At 42.5% G+C, this 18,849-nt stretch overlaps 1 protein-coding gene across 2 annotated transcripts in view; it reads right to left on the bottom strand.

Moving 5' to 3' along the window:
- LOC135996288 (protoheme IX farnesyltransferase, mitochondrial) overlaps positions 1 to 18,038 on the bottom strand; it is a 103,610-nt gene extending 85,572 nt beyond the window's left edge. Inside the window, exons 1-4 of one of the 2 annotated variants that reach the window (XM_065648110.1) lie at positions 17,760 to 18,038; positions 16,798 to 16,922; positions 14,894 to 15,218; positions 6,620 to 6,744 (exon numbers count right to left, since the gene is read on the bottom strand). In XM_065648110.1, the coding sequence (XP_065504182.1) occupies positions 6,620 to 6,744; positions 14,894 to 15,218; positions 16,798 to 16,922; positions 17,760 to 17,802 (618 nt within the window). In that variant the 5' untranslated portion in view covers positions 17,803 to 18,038. Of the gene's footprint in view, positions 1 to 6,619; positions 6,745 to 14,893; positions 15,219 to 16,797; positions 16,923 to 17,582; positions 17,738 to 17,759 lie in introns of those variants that run through there. The other variant, XM_065648111.1, reaches the window with a different exon arrangement.
- Positions 18,039 to 18,849: the final 811 nt, after the last annotated feature.

Below are 18,849 nucleotides of genomic sequence, written 5' to 3'. Positions count from 1 at the left end.
CTAAAACAATTACAACCAATATATCTTGAGAGGAACAAGGCGTTGGACTTGTGAGAAATCAGCGTCACACATTCTTTCACAGCAGTGACTTCAAAACTCAAGAGCCTTCAAACTTACTTTTTCCTACTCCTTTCATCCAGTTACGTGACCTTAAACACCAAGTAGTTCAGAAAACTCCAACAAACATGAACTCGTGATGACTGAGCACAGGAACACAACCCCATTAACATGACTCCAACTGATGACGTCGTTGTTTGGCCATTACGGTGTGAACCGTTTATCTGAATTGGATCAACTTGCCCCGTTTTATTACCTGGAGTCCAGGTACTGCTGTTTAACCCATATTTGCAAAAACAACTGTAGAAATGTTGAGACTACCTACAGCGAAGTACAGTCTCATGTGCAGGCAACAGAGGCACAAAGATGACTTCAAAATGTTACTGTATTTGTGAGCTTCAGTTGACCTTTCTTTAGAAAACAAGGCAATATTTGCTTATCTCAGTAGGCTTATTAATTTTTTTAGCATTTTTTAAGTTGCTTTGTGAGTACTGGTCAATCAAATCATTACAGAAGAGCAAAACATCATAAAAGTTTAAGACCACAGCTATTCTTCTGGCAGTGTAGAGAGAGTAAATGGATTAAAACCTGGAGGGGAGGCAGCTCTGGTTTGACTTTAGCCCGGCGCCCATCACCGAGGAATCCAAATGACCATCACAGAAATCACACACAGGGTCCCCCGGCTGGCAGCTGAACTCACATTCTGAATTTCACTCTCTTATTTTACCACCAACCCCATCCTTCCCACCCACTGCAGCTTCACTTCGGAGGGGTCATCCCTGTCAAGGGAACCTGATGCCAAGAGCAAATCGCAGCCATCAGATCGGACCTGAAGGGATGGGCATGTTTAACTTGTCTTACATTTGTTCTCTCATTCTGGATATTTACTTCTTATTTTCAGCTCTCTAACTTCAACTAAAATATTCAGTCCAGTCTGCTTCCTTTTCAAGGTATCGTCAGTCAAATCCAACCACATCATCTTCTCTCTCGGTTACTAAATTCAAACCATTTTAAACATCCTGCTTTCATCTTTATAGCTCCGTCCCACTTTTTAACCGTGCTGCAGATACAGAAGAATGTACTTGACATATAAAACGTGCATGTGATGCCTTTAACATTTTAATGCCGTGTATTGTGTTGTAAACATCTCTTCATGTTTTATCTCCTTCCCCATAAATCAGAGGCTACTATCTTAGAAGTCTCAAAAATGACATGTTTCCTCCGTAACATAAATGTAAGACTACTCCTTGAAACTTGACTCAGCTTTCACAAATAATCAAAACGCCGAGTTACGAAAAAGCAAAAGATGATCAACTAATATAATATCATTTTCTCCCACTCCATTTCTATGACAGCATGAGTATAGGATCAGAAAAAATAAGTCACAAAATTGGTCCTCACCAATCAGAAAACCAATGTTTCGTTTATTCTTTTTTGTCATTTGTAAGGAACAGCACTAAGGTAAAATACCCTCTCGTGTATTCGTACCAATATCCAACACTGAAAGAGTCAGGAAAGCAGGCAGTATAAGAAAGTGATACACTAGGAATAATTATTTGTTTTATTCAAGATTAACATGCAGTGTTTACAAGATGAAACCCCAGAAAATATTTCAATTTCCTTACCATAACTGCAATTAGTAAGACTGATACCTTATAATGAGATTTTCCAGAGTTTTTTGCTACCTTAGTAATGTTAAAGTAGAAGTATGTTTCAGTCTACTCCTTGGTAAATGCATTAAGTGATTTAATTTTTTTTCTAACTAAAAACCACTGTAAAACATTTATTAGTTTGAGAAGATAACACACCAATAAAGAACACCTGTCTGAAATAATTTTAAGTTACTTCAATGACGGAAAAAAAGAAAGAGCACCGTTAGAAAAAGAGGGGGAAAAAAAAGAGGCAAGCTGTTTTAGCAGGTGGCACTGAGAAGTGGTGACATGTTGTAGTACAATACTGAAGGGCTGGAGGACATAACGCGGTGTTGGGTGACGTGGAAGAGAACCAGGAACCGCTGGATTAACGTGCCACGAAAATGCTAAATGAGGTGCGAGGTACGAGCCTGAAGTCGTGTGATACGAAGGGGTGAGGCAGAGGCAGGACTGCTGGGAGAAGACAAGAGAAATCAAACGCTTTCTTTTCTTCGGCACCTTGCAGCAGGAATCGAGCCCTTTACAGCCCCCGGACCCAACGCGCTCAACAGGAAAACCCAAGGACTCTCTGGGATTTATCCAGATCCCCAGAATTCATAACGTTTTCCACCAGCCTGAGAGATTCCATTTCCTTCAAACTACTGTCTAACATCAATTATCCCAAGATCCTTCTCTCAACATTTGCTACACAAATGTTTCTAGAACGACCCTGCTGTAGAACAGGCACAGCGGTTCCTCCTCACGCGAGCCCACGCGCAAGTACTTTTTGTCTGTATTTTCCAGGATATTTTCCACAGGCAACCTTACCACTGTCATTTGGCAAAAAAAATATAAATCAGCTTCTTTAAAACAGTTATTCAGTTTCACAGAAATTGTCATAAAAATACATTATTTCTACTTGCATCAGAAAGTACAGCTAGAATTTAGAACTTATGGGTTGAGAATGAAATTTGTTTGTAAATACATGCCTTTGGTTGATAAATATCCAGATTGTTCTTCCATAAACAATGGAAAACTACAGTGTTGCCAACTGTCATCATTTTATTATTGCTTTCTTGTTAAGGACAGTGAAAGTGGAGCAAGAACCTCCACTCTGGCAAATTTTTGTAACATTCCAGCTCTTGTGGTCAGGAAGAAAATGTTTAAAGTATGACATACAGCAATCGGACATCAAGAGGGCAAGTGCTAATTAAAAGATTATTTTAGACCAACTTCCTGAAGAAACAAAATGGGACTTAGTCTCTCTGTGTTAATATAGTCCTTGCTCCCTCTTCCATAGTTAATTGAACTTAATTATCTAATTTAACTTAATTCAAGGGGGTCAAACTGGCCTCAGCTCCTACCAGATTGTTAAAATGAAATGGTCAAGAGAAGGAAAAAAAAAAAAGAATCCAAACCACAGCATTCAAGCAGTTAAAAGTTTGTATCAATACGTCCACAAATAATAAGGAATCTCTGCGACTTTTTCACAGGACCAGGCCCTTCACATCCTGTCCTAAATCACGGGGAAGAATCTTACACAATCGACACTTTACCTTCCCACGACATATTTGAGGATTGTAAATCGCGAACACAGATTTATCAGGGAAATGAGGGGTGGGAAAGACGTGTTGCTCTTAAAGATGTACAGATTTATAGCACTATGGGAAGCGGAAAGATGGTTATCATGTAAAAAGGTCCTTAAGGGACAGCAAGGAGCAACAAGGGAAACATGAGTCATGAGCTGCCAGAGAAGAAGATGTGTATGGGGAGCAATGGACAGAGCGAAGTCGCAATAAAGGAAGTTCCAAGTCAAATATGCTGCTTCCCAAAGGTCGAGATGGATACCCAAGCTTACAGTATTTATTGGAAATTAAATTCCCAGCCAATTCAGACACAGCACCAACAGCAACACGGGGAAAGGGATGTTCCGCGACTGAAAGGATCCATTGAGAAACGAGGTCATAGACCACGGCTCTTTTCTCCTGCTTCATTACCAGCTCTGCGTCTTTCTTTTCCTTAATAAGAACAGTCACCTTGAAGGTCTCGCTACACAGTCTACAAGCAGCTCAACACGAGCGAGTGTGAAAACTTAGAACATTCAGCTGAGATTGTGAAAAACAGTTTTACACTTTGTGAGGCCAGAGAGAGCGTCTCTATTTAAGGGCACATTAACAGTTGTTCTTATGGTGCAACGAGTATAAAGTCAATTATGAGCCCAAGCACAAAGTTATTGCACCCCTAACTTTCCTTTCCCATCACAGCACACCTTAAAAGCATCAAACTCCAAATTACGGTGCAGGATTCCTGGTGCTCCCAAGTATTTCAAGATTTTTAAAAGCAACATTTTAAAAAGTGACTTCCGAGAGTTTAAAAAGTAACTACATTTGAGACAAAATCCAACATTGAGCAATACGTGGAAGCTGAAGACAAAGAAAAACAGTTATTTGTGCATGAATATCATCTCTGGGAAGATCTATCAAAGCCTCAAGGAAGACAAGTGGCACAGGAGTCTCTAAACAAGAAAAAAAATAATTCTCCTCTTAGTTCAGCAGTATCCACGTCAAAGGTGAAAGTAAGTGTGACAATAAATATTTCAAAGGATCAATAAGTCACAAAATAAGTTCTTAATCTTAAAAGAACCTGTAGTAAAGGAAAAAAAGGAGGAAAAAAGTGTACCTGTAAAACTGTATCAAAACCAAGAAAGCTTCACCTTAGTTATGGCAGCTTTTCTACCCAGCCTTTGTGAAAAATATGTACATGATAACCAAAAGAATACTTCAGAAAACACTGTGACTCACTCAAAATTATTTTTCAAGGCTACCTAAGTTTTCCAACTTAGGTAGGCTACCTAAATATTTCCAAGCAACTAAAAATCATGCAGCATCTTTCCTGTTTTGCAGAGAAAACAGACACATTAGCTGCCTACCCCAACCTTAAGCTCCAGGATGTAGCTCACAGGAACCTCCATGCCCTGTGACATTACTGGGGTCCCAAGACTCAGCCCCCCCATCTCTCAGGTCATTCCTGGAATCATAAAGTGCTACCAAAGCTGGCAGCACTACTGCCACTTATTTTTTCAGGCCACATTTACAGCTTAACGTGACTGTGGCTACTATGCTTTGTAACTCAGTTCAACACCACAGGATTGTTGCCTGTTCACTACCCTGTTTCCCCAAAAATAAGACAGAGTCTTATACTAATTTTGCTCCAAAAGATGCCTTTTTTTACATGTATAGCTGCCTGGACACTATTTAAACTGACTTTTTTTATAAACTGTAACTAGGGCTTCTTTTTGGAGTAGCAAGTTTGGTGATGACACTAAGCTGGGAGGAGTGGCTGACACTGGAAGGCTGTGCTGCCATGCAGAGACCTGGACAGGCTGGAGAGCTGGGCAGGGAAAAATTTGATGAAATACATCAAGAGAAAGTGTAGAGTCTTACATCTGGGCAGGAACAACCCCAGCTTCCAGTATAGGTTGGGGAATGACCTATTAGAGAGCAGTGTAGGGGAAAGGGACCTGGGGGTCCTGGTGGACAGCAGGATGACCATGAGCCAGCACTGGGCCCTTGTGGCCAGGAAGGCCAACAGGACCTGGGGTAGATTAGAAGGGGGATGGTCAGTAGGTCAGAGAGGTTCTCCTGCCCCTCTACTCTGCCCTGGTGAGACCACATCTGGAATATTGTGTCCAGTTCTGGGCCCCTCAGTTCAAGGACATGGAACTGCTGGAGAGAGTCCAGCGCAGCCACGAAGATGCAGAAGGGAGTGGAGCATCTCCCGTGCGAGGAAAGGCTGAGGAGCTGGGGCTCTTGAGCTGGAGAAGAGGAGACTGAGGGGTGACCTCATTCATGGGGATCAATATATAAAGGGTGGGTGTCACGAGGACGGAGCCAGGCTCTTCTTGGTGACAACCAACAGTAAGACAAGGGGTAATGGGTTCAAGCTGGAACACAAGAGGTTCCACTTAAATTTGCGAAGAAACTTCTTCTCAGTGAGGGTGCCAGAGCCTGGCCCAGGCTGCCCAGGGAGGTTGTGGAGTCTCCTTCTCCGCAGACATTCCAACCCGCCTGGACACCTTCCTGTGTAACCTCATCTGGGTGCTCCTGCTCCAGCGGGGGGATTGGACTGGATGAGCTTTCGAGGTCCCTTCCAATCCCTGACGTTCTGTGATTCTGTGATAGGGCTTACATTTCAAGCGTCCACAAAAATCCTGAAAAACCATGCTAGGGCTTATTTTTGGGGTAGGGCTTATTTTGGGGGAAACAGGGTAGTTAGGCTCCCCTTTGGGACTTAGGAAGAGCCTAACAGCAACTTTGCTTCACAGCTGGGTCTCAGGAGAGCTGAGAGATCGGCATCAAGCCCCATGGGCACGTTCACACGTGCAAGGAAGCTCAAGATCAGCACCCGGAACATCTGCAGCACCGAACAGCTACCACACATCGGAGACTTTCAGTATTCCAGGATTCAGGATTCCAGCCTGAACAGAAGCACACAAACCCCAGCGAAGCCCCACTACAGATGTTCAGAAAGGTGCTGTGCGCCGTTCGCTAGACAGATCCGACAAGGTCATACAATAACACAACTGAGGAACCAGGCTCGTAAGGCTGGAGCCCCTGTGGCTATTCTTATACTCCAATTACACAGTTCTTCCTACGCCATTTTCAGTGACCCATGCTTGGTATTATCAAGATAAACATTATTATTGGGGGGCTTAAAATCTCATCGACTCAATTCTGAATAACCACCCTGTGCCTAGCAACTATACTTTAATTCGCAGACTTTAATTCCTTTCGTGGTATCAGTTTTAACGGCTCAGAGCTCGAGCAGCAGCTGAAGGCACAGCGTTCCCAGCCACCCATTGACGCTCCTTGGCAGCATTTCAGAAGCCAGGACAGCACCAGTTTGCGGTGCAGACGAAGAGATGGACTGACCTGATTGATGGAGTTGGCAGCACAGGACGCCAGGCCGGTTCCAAGGGAGGCGAGCAGGAAACAGGTCAGGTCAAACGGGACCGGGGCCATGGCAAAGCCGGCAGACGTGGTGCTCACAACCAGAGCTGCAAGGCAAGCGAGAGCACAGTTCAATGCATCAGCAAGAAACCGTCTCCTTTCTATATTCCACTAGACTTAAGGCTTCTAAACCCTGTAAGAAGAACCCTGGTGCAGGTTAACTTTTTGCTACTTTTATGGATCAAAGCACCTCCATGAACTGCGTGCAATTAATACTAATACTCTACATAAAGAAGTCAAGAAGCTTGAAGTGAGAATCCCAGAAGCATCAACACATTAGTAGAAGAGGTGAGAATAAAACGTTGTCACAGTGTTCCCATTTGACATGGCCACCTTAGGCAGAAGGTACAATCACATCATCACATGGACCCAGCAACTCTTTAAGGCCAATTGGAGTGGATTAATAAAAATCCATTTCCATCTTGTCATCCAAAATTATAACTTCAGTACAGTACTGCAAATCACATCCTTAAAATCAAAGTTACCTAAGTCTCAATCCTAATATTATCATTACCCAAATAATAGGTCTTATGGCAAGAAATAGTATGACATGGAAAATTTCTTATAGTATAAGTCAGCAGACTTACTAAATATTTTGCTCACAACCTTGCACCTTACAATCCGAAATGAGCAGTTATTAAACAGAAAGTATTTACATTATGTTCTGCATGTAATTATGTGTTCCAGACCTCAGCTAGCTCAAACCAAGGCATCAAAACGTTCTTATCTTCCTGATTCCTGCAAAGCCTCCTGTTTGTCTGAAGTTAAATGACAAATAAACAAACTTTGCTGACTGAAAATATCTGGATTAGCTACTAACCAGCATTACTTGAGATGAAAAACTAAATGTCATGGCAGAGACCTGCCAACAAGGACACACATGCAAAGTGCTAATTTTAAGAACTGTGCCTGTATAAGAACCTTAGGATTTAATCCTAAAAAGACACTGAAGACAACTTGCTGCTCACCAAAACTTTTCTCCAAGTATTAAAACCTATTGGCAGCTGAATATTATTATAATACTATTATCAACTTTAATTATTCAGCCCTGTTATGGATTCACAGGAGGCTGTTGCACAGGCTGGCTGCGGGTGCCTGACACCGAGGTCTGGCTTTGATTTCCCAAGAGAGCACCACCGAGGGCAGCCCAGATCTCGCTGCGGCCCCTTCAGAGAATCACGGACTGGTTTGGTTTGGAAGGGACCTTCCCAGCTCCCCCAGTGCCCCCCCCACCATGAGCAGGGACATCTGCACCAGCTCAGGTTGCTCAGAGCCCCGTCCAGCCTGGCCTGGGATGTCTCCAGGGATGGTTCAGCCACCACCTCTCTGGCCAACCTGGGCCAGGCTCTCACCATCCTCAGGGGCAATAATTCCTTCCTCATGTCCAGCCTGAATTTCCCTCCTTTAGTTTAAAACCATCACCCCTTGTCCTATCGCAACAGGCCCTGCTCAAAAGTCTGTCCCCATCTTTCTTATTGGCCCCTTTGAAGTCCGTAAAGGCCGCACTAAGGTCTCCCCGCAGCTTCTCTTCTCCAGCTGAACCCCCCAGCTCTCTCAGCCTGTCCTCCCAGCAGAGCTGTTCCAGCCTCGGATCATTTCTGGGGCTCCTCTGGCCCCTCTCCAGCAGGTCCATGTGTGTCCTGTGCTGAGGGCTCCAGAGCTTCTGATGCAGCCCAAGATACAATTGCCTTCTGGGCTAGAAGCACACGTTGCCAGCTCATGTCCCACCTTTCACTCACCAGCACCTTCTCACAGGGCTGTTCTCCAGCTCTTCATCCCCAGCCTGTAGCGACACCAGGAGCTGCCCTGACCCAGGTGCAGGACTTTGCACTTCAGTGACTTCTAAAATACAGCAAAGCTGCAATAAAGCCTCATCCCTCTGAGAAGCTGTGAAATAACCACAGATTCTGTAACTCCACACGGAGGTGCAGGCACTCAGCATTTCTGAAAGGCTGGATCCCATTTATTATACAAACACAACATCATCTTGGTTCCAGAACTCCTGGATCCTTCTCAGTAGAGAGCACAAGAAAATGTGAAATGAAATGTTTTGCAGCTGATAGAGCTAAAATATACACTGAAAAGGTGACGGCAAAACAGCGGCATTCACATTTCTAAGAGTGATTACATTCATTTTTTTGCATTATAAATCACACGTCTACTTCTAGACAAGAATTTAATTAAAACTTATCTTAGAGAGCACTTTACACCAATTTATTATGGGAAAACACCAACTCATTTACTGAAGAAGAAAGGTGAAGCAGATTGGCAAACAGTCAGTGTAACATTACCACTCCACTGACCTCCAAGAAATTCTAATACTGTACAGCTCCTGCACTAATTAAAGTCCCCATTGATTTCTCAGGATTAATTTCAGCCAGCCATTTCAGTGTGACTTATCAGGATCTCATTAAAAAAGGTGATGGCACATCCCCTCACTTATCCCACTAAAACAGGTATTCGTAGTTGTTTGCGCATTCCCTGCTCATCTGAGCTCCCAGTAATTCAAGTGCAACAAGTTAAGAGTAAATAAGAAAACGTCCCCTTTGGATTGGGAAGTTTATTTTCTTTTACCACGGAAGCAATGGTTTACTCTTTTACTTTCCTCATGGAGGAAAAGTATATTTAATGGAGATCACATCAAGGGAATGAGGTCATTGACTCTGTTTGTTTTCTAATCTCTGTTAGTTTAGAGCTTTAGGGGCCAAATTAACTTCACCTTATTGCATAATAGATGGAATTGATCCTTTCAAGATTTGTTGATGGGAGTTGGCATTATGTATGCTCTTCAAAAAGAAGCCAGGATTAAACTTATGATCTCAGCCTAAACCTAATTTTCAGTCTTTTAAACATCTTTAGCTTGAACAAAAATTAACAGGGGACATTTTTCTCCTATTTCAATGTAAACAAAGAAGAAAATGCTAATGGATTGGTGACAGAGTGAATTATAATGTTCCTAGCATAAAAACACATTCAAAAAGTCTAGATTGTACAGTATTCTTTACATTCCTACTCAGCTTCATTGTAACGTGATCTGCTTTTATAAACCCCTGTATTTGTATTTATAGCATGCAAATCACTATGCCATATTTTGTTTACCTCCTATTAACAAGTAGCCAAGTCAAAATAAAAGCATGAAAAGCCAAAGCAAACCAATTCAGCTCTAGACTTCCTCTCTGCTCCGGTACTGATGATATATCAGTACACATGGAAGGACAAAAGTAAATGCATTTCTTCTTTAAGGAACAATTTCACTGTTTTACTACAGATGTTTATATACTCCTTAAAGGAAATTAGCTTTCCAAAAGCTGGTGGAATTTTCCTTCCAGAGTTTTCATGCTTTGGTTTCTGTAAAGCTAAATGCAGCATCAGTATTAGTGCTCTACACCTGACCAACACTTCCTTTATAAACTTAGATATTCCTACACTCCAACAAATCTAAGGTTTTTTTACAGATTATAACCTGCACACTAAAGAAGGCCAAACACCTGAAGCAAACTTAAATTTGGGACAAAAATTTGAAACAAGGCTTTGCATCATATAATGCAAAATTCAAATAAAATATTACAAACAGCGCACATAATTTCTTTTTACCCTTGAACAATTTTTAAATGCTTTGCAAAAAAAATAAACTGTAATAATACCTTATTGTTATTTCATTAGTTTTCCTTGTAGCATGGAAAACAAATTGCCAGAAAGATACCACTATTAAGCTTTGTTTCTTTGATAGGGTAATAGTTACTGTTTTAATAAACGCAAAATGAAAACGACTTGGACAAGTGTATCAAATATATTTTGAACTGAGAATAAATGTAGGCTAATAATCATCTAAATAATATATAGTGATAAATCTTTGTTAAAGTTTCGGATATAGTAAAGCTATTGCTTAAAGAATAAGTGCCTTAATAAATGCCATTATTCCAGAATAAAGTGGAAATGTACTGGAACTCCACTAAAAAAACTGGATTTTTTCCCTGGAGTGGCTGCTACCAGGTTTTTAGCCTCCAAACACAACACAGGCACCTTATTTAATCATTGTTGCTCCATTACATGGTGGTTTGGTGACACTCCAAAGTCATTATGCAAAGCTGGATAACTATCATCTTCATTTCACAAGTACGCAATGGACACAGAAATGAAGCAGGATGCTCGTGATCACACCGTAAGTCAGTAACAGATGTCTCGGGTTTCTGATTTCCAGCTCAACACTTTGTGCTAAAGGATTGTTGTCTGCAGGGATGCTGCAGCCACTGAACCAAAGCAAGGTACCAAGTGCCAAAGCCGCTCAGGCGAGATCTGAAACAAAATCTTCAGTCATCAGAACAGAATGGATAGAGTACTGAAGTATAATTTGAAGAAAACACTACCAAAACTCTCAACATCTTCGAAGAGCTGGAAGGTAAAAGTGTTTTGCAGTAAGATGCCATAAAAGAATAGAAAGGCTTTGGGGGAGAGACTGACTTTGTACATGTTCTCTGGGTAAACAACAAGCTAACACACAAGTGCGAACAAAAAAGAATCTTCAGATACAAATTAATACGTGTGTGAAGATAAATGAAAATGGTAACTGTAGTATATTAAAACACAGGATAAACGAAAGGTAGATAAGTGTTTGAAACCTATGGACACGAGTACGACCTTCTAAAGGAGATCCACGTTACAGTTGCCTGGGGTGAGGACTCAACTCTTCCAGCACAGCAGAGATAGAGAGATGCTACAGACACAGCCCCTTCCTCACCGAGCCTGCAAGTTGGGTTAAAAATCCTACAGCTGTTTTGAAATTAGCAGGTACATTTACATCTGACCCATGCTGACACATCCACGTCTCCAACAGGTGCTACACATCGAGCTGGTCGTCCTTGCCAAAAGACCAAACTGCAAGACGCCCTTTACTACAAAAGCCACAGTAAGACAATATCTCTCGAGGGTTTGTGAACATCTAATGAGAATACCCAGCATTCTTCACATCGTGCCTGGACCACACTCCCCCCAATTAAAAAGTGAAGTTGAATCTTCCTGTGGTTCTGCACATAGCTCATCGTATTTTCCATCTGTGATGATCACTAGGGAAAACATCAATGTAAACTTGAAGTTAAAGATGAGACAACCTGAAATTCTTAATGTGTTAGCATTAAGTTATTAGAATTTCCTCCTACTACCGTATTTTCACATCTCTCCTATTTTCAGTTACACATAAACTTCAGGATAAAGTTGAAAATAATGACATTTATGGTTCCGAAAACTTAATCAGACAGATGCATGAGCTTTCCAAGCGCTTGGATGGTAAGATCCAGCTGTTCAGACAGCAGCCAGAGAACACCACAAAGAAGGCAAAGGATGGAAACTGGATTATGCGACAAGTAATTAAAAGCTGCTTAATTGTTTTCTATGGCAAAAGAATATAAAGAAAAATCTTTTCCTGTTGGTAAGGCAGAGCGTCTAATGGCACAGTCATTAGAGCTGCAGTTTACATGAAGCAGGAGGGTATGGTAATCGCTAAACTCATTTCCTTTCAAAGGTGAACTACAGTTCAGAATACAAACAAACAGTCTCTTACTCCAGCGGGAAGAGAAGAGGGCATAAGGAAGTCCCATTTTAGCATAATGCAAAGTTTGTTTTTTTGTTATTTCATACTCTACAAAGTATAAATAAAGAGCCTGCCAAAAAGAAACACACAGGATATGAGATCTATCAGAACGTCATGGGTGAAAGGAATTGAGTTGTGCGTCTGCTGTAGCTTAAAAACTGACCTCAGGGAATTTATTTTTCTTTAAGAAAAAATAAAATCAAAGAACTCCACCTATATACTCTTTACACAATACATAATTTGTCTAAATGATTACACAAGTTGGGAAAAAGCTCATTCTGGTTCCTTGCTCCACACACTACAGCCAGTACTTCTCCTGCTCCTGTCTCCTATGACCGATAAAGACCAACAACAGAACTCCTGTCCTATAAACCCCCTTCATCCAGCTTTCTCTTTTACACTTTCTACTTCCAATAAAATCTCCCCACCCCAGAGCATCTTCCCCACCAAATACATCAAGATCACAACAAAAAGCAGCATTAGGGTTTTTTTTTTTTCTATCTCTCTACACCTTCTCAACAGGTGCAAAGTTGACTACACCTGCCTTGGGTTGAGAACAGCACAGCTCAAAACAGAGAAAAATGGGAAACGAATGAAATTCTGTAACCTTGGCCTTCTGCAGGTTTCAAGGAACACTCTATTTTAAAATCACAGTGGTGCTTTCTTGCCTGTCAATATTGCCTTCCGCATTTAAAAGAGTCTACTAGAAGCTGTTGAAAAGTTTGGCAGCAACAGTGAGGCCACACAACAAAAGTACCAGATAAAGTTGTTTTCTCCAGAAGGACACTGTTCCATCCTGGTGCAGTTCTTGAGGAGCACCAGTATTACCCAGATGTGGTACTAACACCGAGCTTACCCCTAAGGAATACCAGCAAAGCAGCTCATTCTCTCCCTCTCCTTTTTAAAGCGGCCACTTAATCATTGCATTCTAACTTTTAATTTCTGGATCTACTGAGATTTTTTAAATTTAACCTTACTTCAATAACTCACCAGCTTTCAAGTTCACACTTAAGAGTCACTAAAATAAAATCACCTGACTGAAGATATGCCAGAGGATCCAATTGTTCTTATAGCACTTCAGTTATCCATGGTGAGCCCAACAAAAACAAAATATTGCTAAGACTGAACAGCATGGGGGAGAAAAAGGCAAGAGCTGTATCATGCAGAAAGAAAGAAGAGGCATTAGTGAGGTTGTACGTGTCACAAAGCTGCTGCAAATTTGAAGTACAATAATCCTGATAACTGCTGAACGTGCCAGTAAGAGTTTCATATACCTAAACTTGAAATTACCAAGGCTACCACGTAAAAGTGACATAAGTACAAAAAGACATGCTTTTCATTCTTCAAGTCTACTAACCCAGCTCTTTACCAGCACAAACTAAATGCCTTGAGGTTTTTTTTAAAAATAATGAGGAAGAATATTTGGACATACAGACAAGATCAGTTTTGGCAAGTCCAAAACTTGAGATGTCTCATTAACACTGAGAATTCTAAGGCTTTTTATTAGATAAAAATTTAAATTATCGCTGTAAACTGTATGTGGTCAGTACATGTTTTCCCATGGAGAAACAAACAATGAAATATACTGCAAGACAAAATGTTTCAAAAAGTAACCTAAATTCAGGATTTTTATTATGACAAATTGTTATGGCAAAGAACAATAGTTTTATTATAAAGAATTTATTTCACCCACTGGAGAGAGCACCACAGTAGGGACTTAGGAAATTATATTTCTGCTCTTGGCCCTGACAAGATGTAAGGCTTTGGTCAGATCATTAGGGTTTCCTTAGACATAGAAGTATATATAGCACTACCTGTTGGCAAAGAAGTTATTTATAGTTGCTATGTATTACTATTAGAAGAAAGGAAAATGTAGTTAGGCTACAAGGCAATTGCTTAAACTGCTGGCTTGAAGATACAATGCTGTCATTGACTAAAAAAGTAAATTATACCTTATTTTAGAAAATCTAGTTGATCACACATTTTCCTTTATAATAGATGAAATTATTCGGATTATTTTTTGTTGCTACTTTTAATAGTAATTTCATAAGCAGTAGTACTAAAGTGAAAGGTAAGTAAATAAGAACACTGGTAAATAATTAAAATAACAGCAATAAAATTATAATAACAGCACTGCATAATAAGAAATTCATGCTTTATATGAAGTAGGTGCATAAGTTGTCTTCATTTGCTTCTGTGGCATTTTATAAAACGAAGGCATAATGTTGTATTATAATTCTTGTTTGCGTTCTATGATTCTATGAAATATAAGCAAGAAGACTTTCAATACTTCATCCAATGCTTGTAAGCTAACTCCCTAACCCAGTTTCACCAGTGGCCTTTTTGTACAAACACTTGCTTACAACCCCCAAAAGCTACCTGACGATATGATGCAAGCTCCTCCTCACTGTTTTTAAACTAATAGTTTTGCCATTAAATTTAATGCTTCTGTAAAACAATTCTCTCCTGCACGCATTTGATGGACTTGACCCAGTACTTTGCATCAGTAACATGGGAATCATCACACCAAAACCCACCCAGTGCCAGTAACGTGCTAAAGAACTGAGATCAAACAGGATGCACAGAAGTGAAAAAATGACCAGTAGTACCTGTAAGCTTGATTTTGGACAAGCGAGCCAAAATTCCTGGCAAATCATCCAGCCGTAGCTTCATTTCTTTCCATTGTCTGTCGTCTTTGGATTCTGCTCTTACCGGTGCGACTGAGTCTTCGGTTTCTGCAGCTGAGGCCATTTCTCTCAACTCATTTCTGCTTGACGTCTCGGACAAAGGCTGATGAACAGGTGAAATCGGGCTAATCTTGTGTATAACCTTTTTTTCTTGATCCAATTGCTGAAGCTCTCGAAAGGGAGATGCAACTGAATCTGACTTAGGTTTGGCCCGTTGGCTGAGGTCTTTGTTGTATTGTGTTACATACTAAATAGAATGAGAAATGTTAGGATGAATAGTTAAGAAGATGTTTCTGTCTATTTCAGGTTATTAACAACATCAATAGTATTTCTATATTATTGTTATTGTTAGCAGAATTACTTCCTGTGATGACAAGACTGAGTTAGTATGAATTTCAAACACTTGTTTCACACACAAACAAGTTTCTGAAGTTGGACAAAATATTACAAAGGCAGCTTTTCATGTCACAACTGCATCAATAAGGTTTACTAAAGCTTGAGGAATAGCTTCTGCATAAAACTGTTTCCTCCATTGTAGTTTCAAGAGCAAACTCTGCTTTATTCATATTCAAAACTACCAGATAATATCACCTGATCAATTCACCTTTAAACAGAGGTACACACAAGCCCATAACAACTCCAGCGTCCAAATATAAGCACTAAACTTGTTGTATCTTTAAGATACGAAGAAAAAACAAAAATGCCAGCAATTACAATCTACCTCCTGTGATATAAAATCATCCTCCACATGAAACTATTACTGTTGATCCCAAACTATTTATCTAAACATAACAGTTTTCAACAAGCATTCAAATTAACATTTATTGAACAGAAAGTTAGGAGACAGTTGTTTCCTCTCTTTTAGAACTAATACAGAATAAAACACAGAATAAGAGCATTTAGCTTCTTTCTGTTTTCTTTCCCAAAATATTCTATACACTTCAAGCAAGAGACAGGCCGAAAAAGAATGAGTTTTCAACTACTCATGGCTTGAAGTACACATTAATAACTATAATGAGGAGGACGGTTCTGAAACTCTGAATGAGCAATGTAATACACATCAAATCAACAGGAAAAAAAAGAAATTGAGAAGTGCTGGAGATCCCCAGAAGGGTGGAAAAGACTCATCTCTTGCTTCATACAGGACTGAAGCTCGAAAAATACCAGCTGACGTACACACTTCTTGCAGTCAAAGCAGTCACTCGCTATACAACTTAGTCTTATCCATATTTCATGGATACAGCTCCAAAGTACAATGAACAGGGAACAACTCAGGGAAGAGAAAAGTACATCTTTTACTACCATTCTCTTTCAAGGGTGTGAAACATAATTACAGCTCTTTTAATACCTAAAACTAACCAAATGCACCGCATTATGTTAACGAGCTCAGGAGTTTTGAATCAAATTAACTGATTAACTCTTCAGTCAGAACAGGCTATGTCCATAAGTGAGTTCTATCTGCCATTTGTATGCCTGACTTTCTTGTTAGCATTTTTATAAGTAACAACCTTAGAAATCATTCAATTTCATGTTTCTCAGCAGGAGATAAGTTCCCCACTTCAGAGGCACAGAAAGACCCCGTCAGGTTGAGGACACACTGTGGCACACAGCATTGTCCTTCCTACAGGCCTCCTCCAGCTCCAATGTTTTAGACACAAAATGTTCAACCTTGATGCAATGCAGAAAAGGAGACACTTGGAATTGCCCAAGTTTGGCTAATAAGAAAAATATTATTTTTAATCACCTAATCTCTGCTTTGACTCATCATATGGGACAAACCAAATTAAAGAATGAGAAACGTGGGTTAAATACACTCTGTGACTTACCATTCGTTTGAGAAAGTTAAAGTACTGAAATGTAATCAATCTGTCATTGGCGGCACGGCACAGGTGCACAAACTGGCATGGTACCTGCCGGATTCCAGTGTTCTTCAGGTGCCAGACAAATAATCCTATTTAAGGGAAAATTGAGAACATTACATTCCAGTTCCTTCTCCGCCATGGAGTTTGTTTCTGTTTCAGATCGCAACATCTGCTGCCAGCTGTGACACAGACCCCCCAAAATGGGAACCAGGGCTGGTTGGCTCAAGGTGAAAGAACTGAAAGTTCAGCCTTGCCCTCATGGTTTGGAGTTTTTCTTCCAAATCTCTCAGCCCCCCAGAGATGCATTTTGCATTTTTTCTTCCCTGACTAACTCTACATGCCATAAATAAAGTTATCTCGGTAAACGGCACAAGCAGCACTGAAAGGAAGCAGCTGACATAGAATCACAGAACAGTTTGGGTTGCAGGGCCCTCCCCAGCTCCCCCAGTGCCCCCCTGCCATGAGCAGGGACATCTGCACCAGCTCAGGTTGCTCAGAGCCCCGTCCAGCCTGGCCTGGGATGTCTCCAGGGATGCTTCATCCACCACCTCTCTGGCCAACCTGGGCCAGGTTCTCACCACCCTCAGGGGCAATAATTTCTTCCTCATGTCCAGCCTGGATCTCCCCTCATTTAGTTTAAAACCATCACCCCTCGTCCTATCGCAACAGGCCCTGCTCAAAAGTCTGTCCCCGTCTTTCTTATCAGCCCCTTTTAAGTACAGAAAGCGCAGCACTGAAATCAAACGCACCAAGAGAACACCCCTGCATGACACGGCTCCTAGACCCCTGTATAGAGAGGTCTATACAGAAATACACACACTCTGTAGATCGCTATGCAGAGCAGCCCCAGGGGCTCCTCGTCGCCCCGGCCCTGCCCGCCCCACACAGCCCCGGGCGCGGCCCCTCTGCGGCCCGGCCCGCGGTACCTGCCATGGCCCGGGGCGGGCGGCAGCGGCGGGCGGCGCTCATGGCCCCGCTGCTCCCGCTGCCCTCTCCCCTCACCGCCTGGGCGCCGCCATCTTGCCCGCCATGACCTCTAAACGCCTTCCGGGTCGCGGGGATGCGGGTGTCCGGGGGCGGTTCCACCGGGAGCGGGGCCGGGTGTCCCGCACGCCCGGGGAGGTCGGGCCCCGTCGGGCTGCGGGAGGCGCCTCCGGCCCCGCTGTCCCGGGTCGGGCCGAGCCACCACCTCCCGCTCCCCGCGGCGTGGGGCGGGGGGAATCGCTGCGCGGCCCCGGGCGGTGGTTGGTTCTGCAGAGCGAGTGCCAGAGCGGCTGCGCACCGAGTGTCACCTGCAAGGCGATAAATAACCCCCGAGGGGGAGAAGCGCGGGGTGGGTTTGGGGTATAATAACAGATGGAGGCGTTTGGGTGGGTGGTGGGGTTGGGCTGGAGACTCCGGACAGCGTGTCCATGAAGAAACGGCCCCAAAATCTGCCTGGAGCATCGTCAGCTGCTGGTTCCTGGCACTGCTGCAGTTCCCTCACAGAATCACAGAACAGTTTGGGTTGCAGGGCCCTCCCCAGCTCCCCCAGTGCCCCCCCCGCCATGAGCAGGGACATCTGCACCAGCTCAGGTTGCTCAGAGCCCCGTCCAGCCTGGCCTGGGATGTCTCCAGGGATGGTTCAGCCACCACCTCTCTGGCCAACCTGGGCCAGGCTCTCACCACCCTCAGGGACAACAATTTCTTCCCCATGTCCAGCCTGAATCTCCCTCCTTTAGTTTAAACCATCACCCCTTGTCCTATCGCAACAGGCCCTGCTCAAAAGTCTGTCCCCGTCTTTCTTATCGGCCCCTTCTAAGTACGGAAAGGCCGCACTAAGGTCTCCCCGCAGCTTCTCTTCTCCAGCTGAACCCCCCAGCTCTCTCAGCCTGTCCTCCCAGCAGAGCTGTTCCAGCCTCGGATCATTTCTGGGGCTCCTCTGGCCCCTCTCCAGCAGGTCCATGTGTGTCCTGTGCTGAGGGCAATCTCATCCACATCCCTGGGCACATTTTCCATTAACAGTTGCAGATTTGA

The sequence above is a fragment of the Caloenas nicobarica genome, chromosome 18 (assembly GCF_036013445.1).
Source record: "Caloenas nicobarica isolate bCalNic1 chromosome 18, bCalNic1.hap1, whole genome shotgun sequence".
NCBI classification, from domain to species: domain Eukaryota; kingdom Metazoa; phylum Chordata; class Aves; order Columbiformes; family Columbidae; genus Caloenas; species Caloenas nicobarica.
This window is presented reverse-complemented; position numbering and strand designations above follow the sequence as displayed.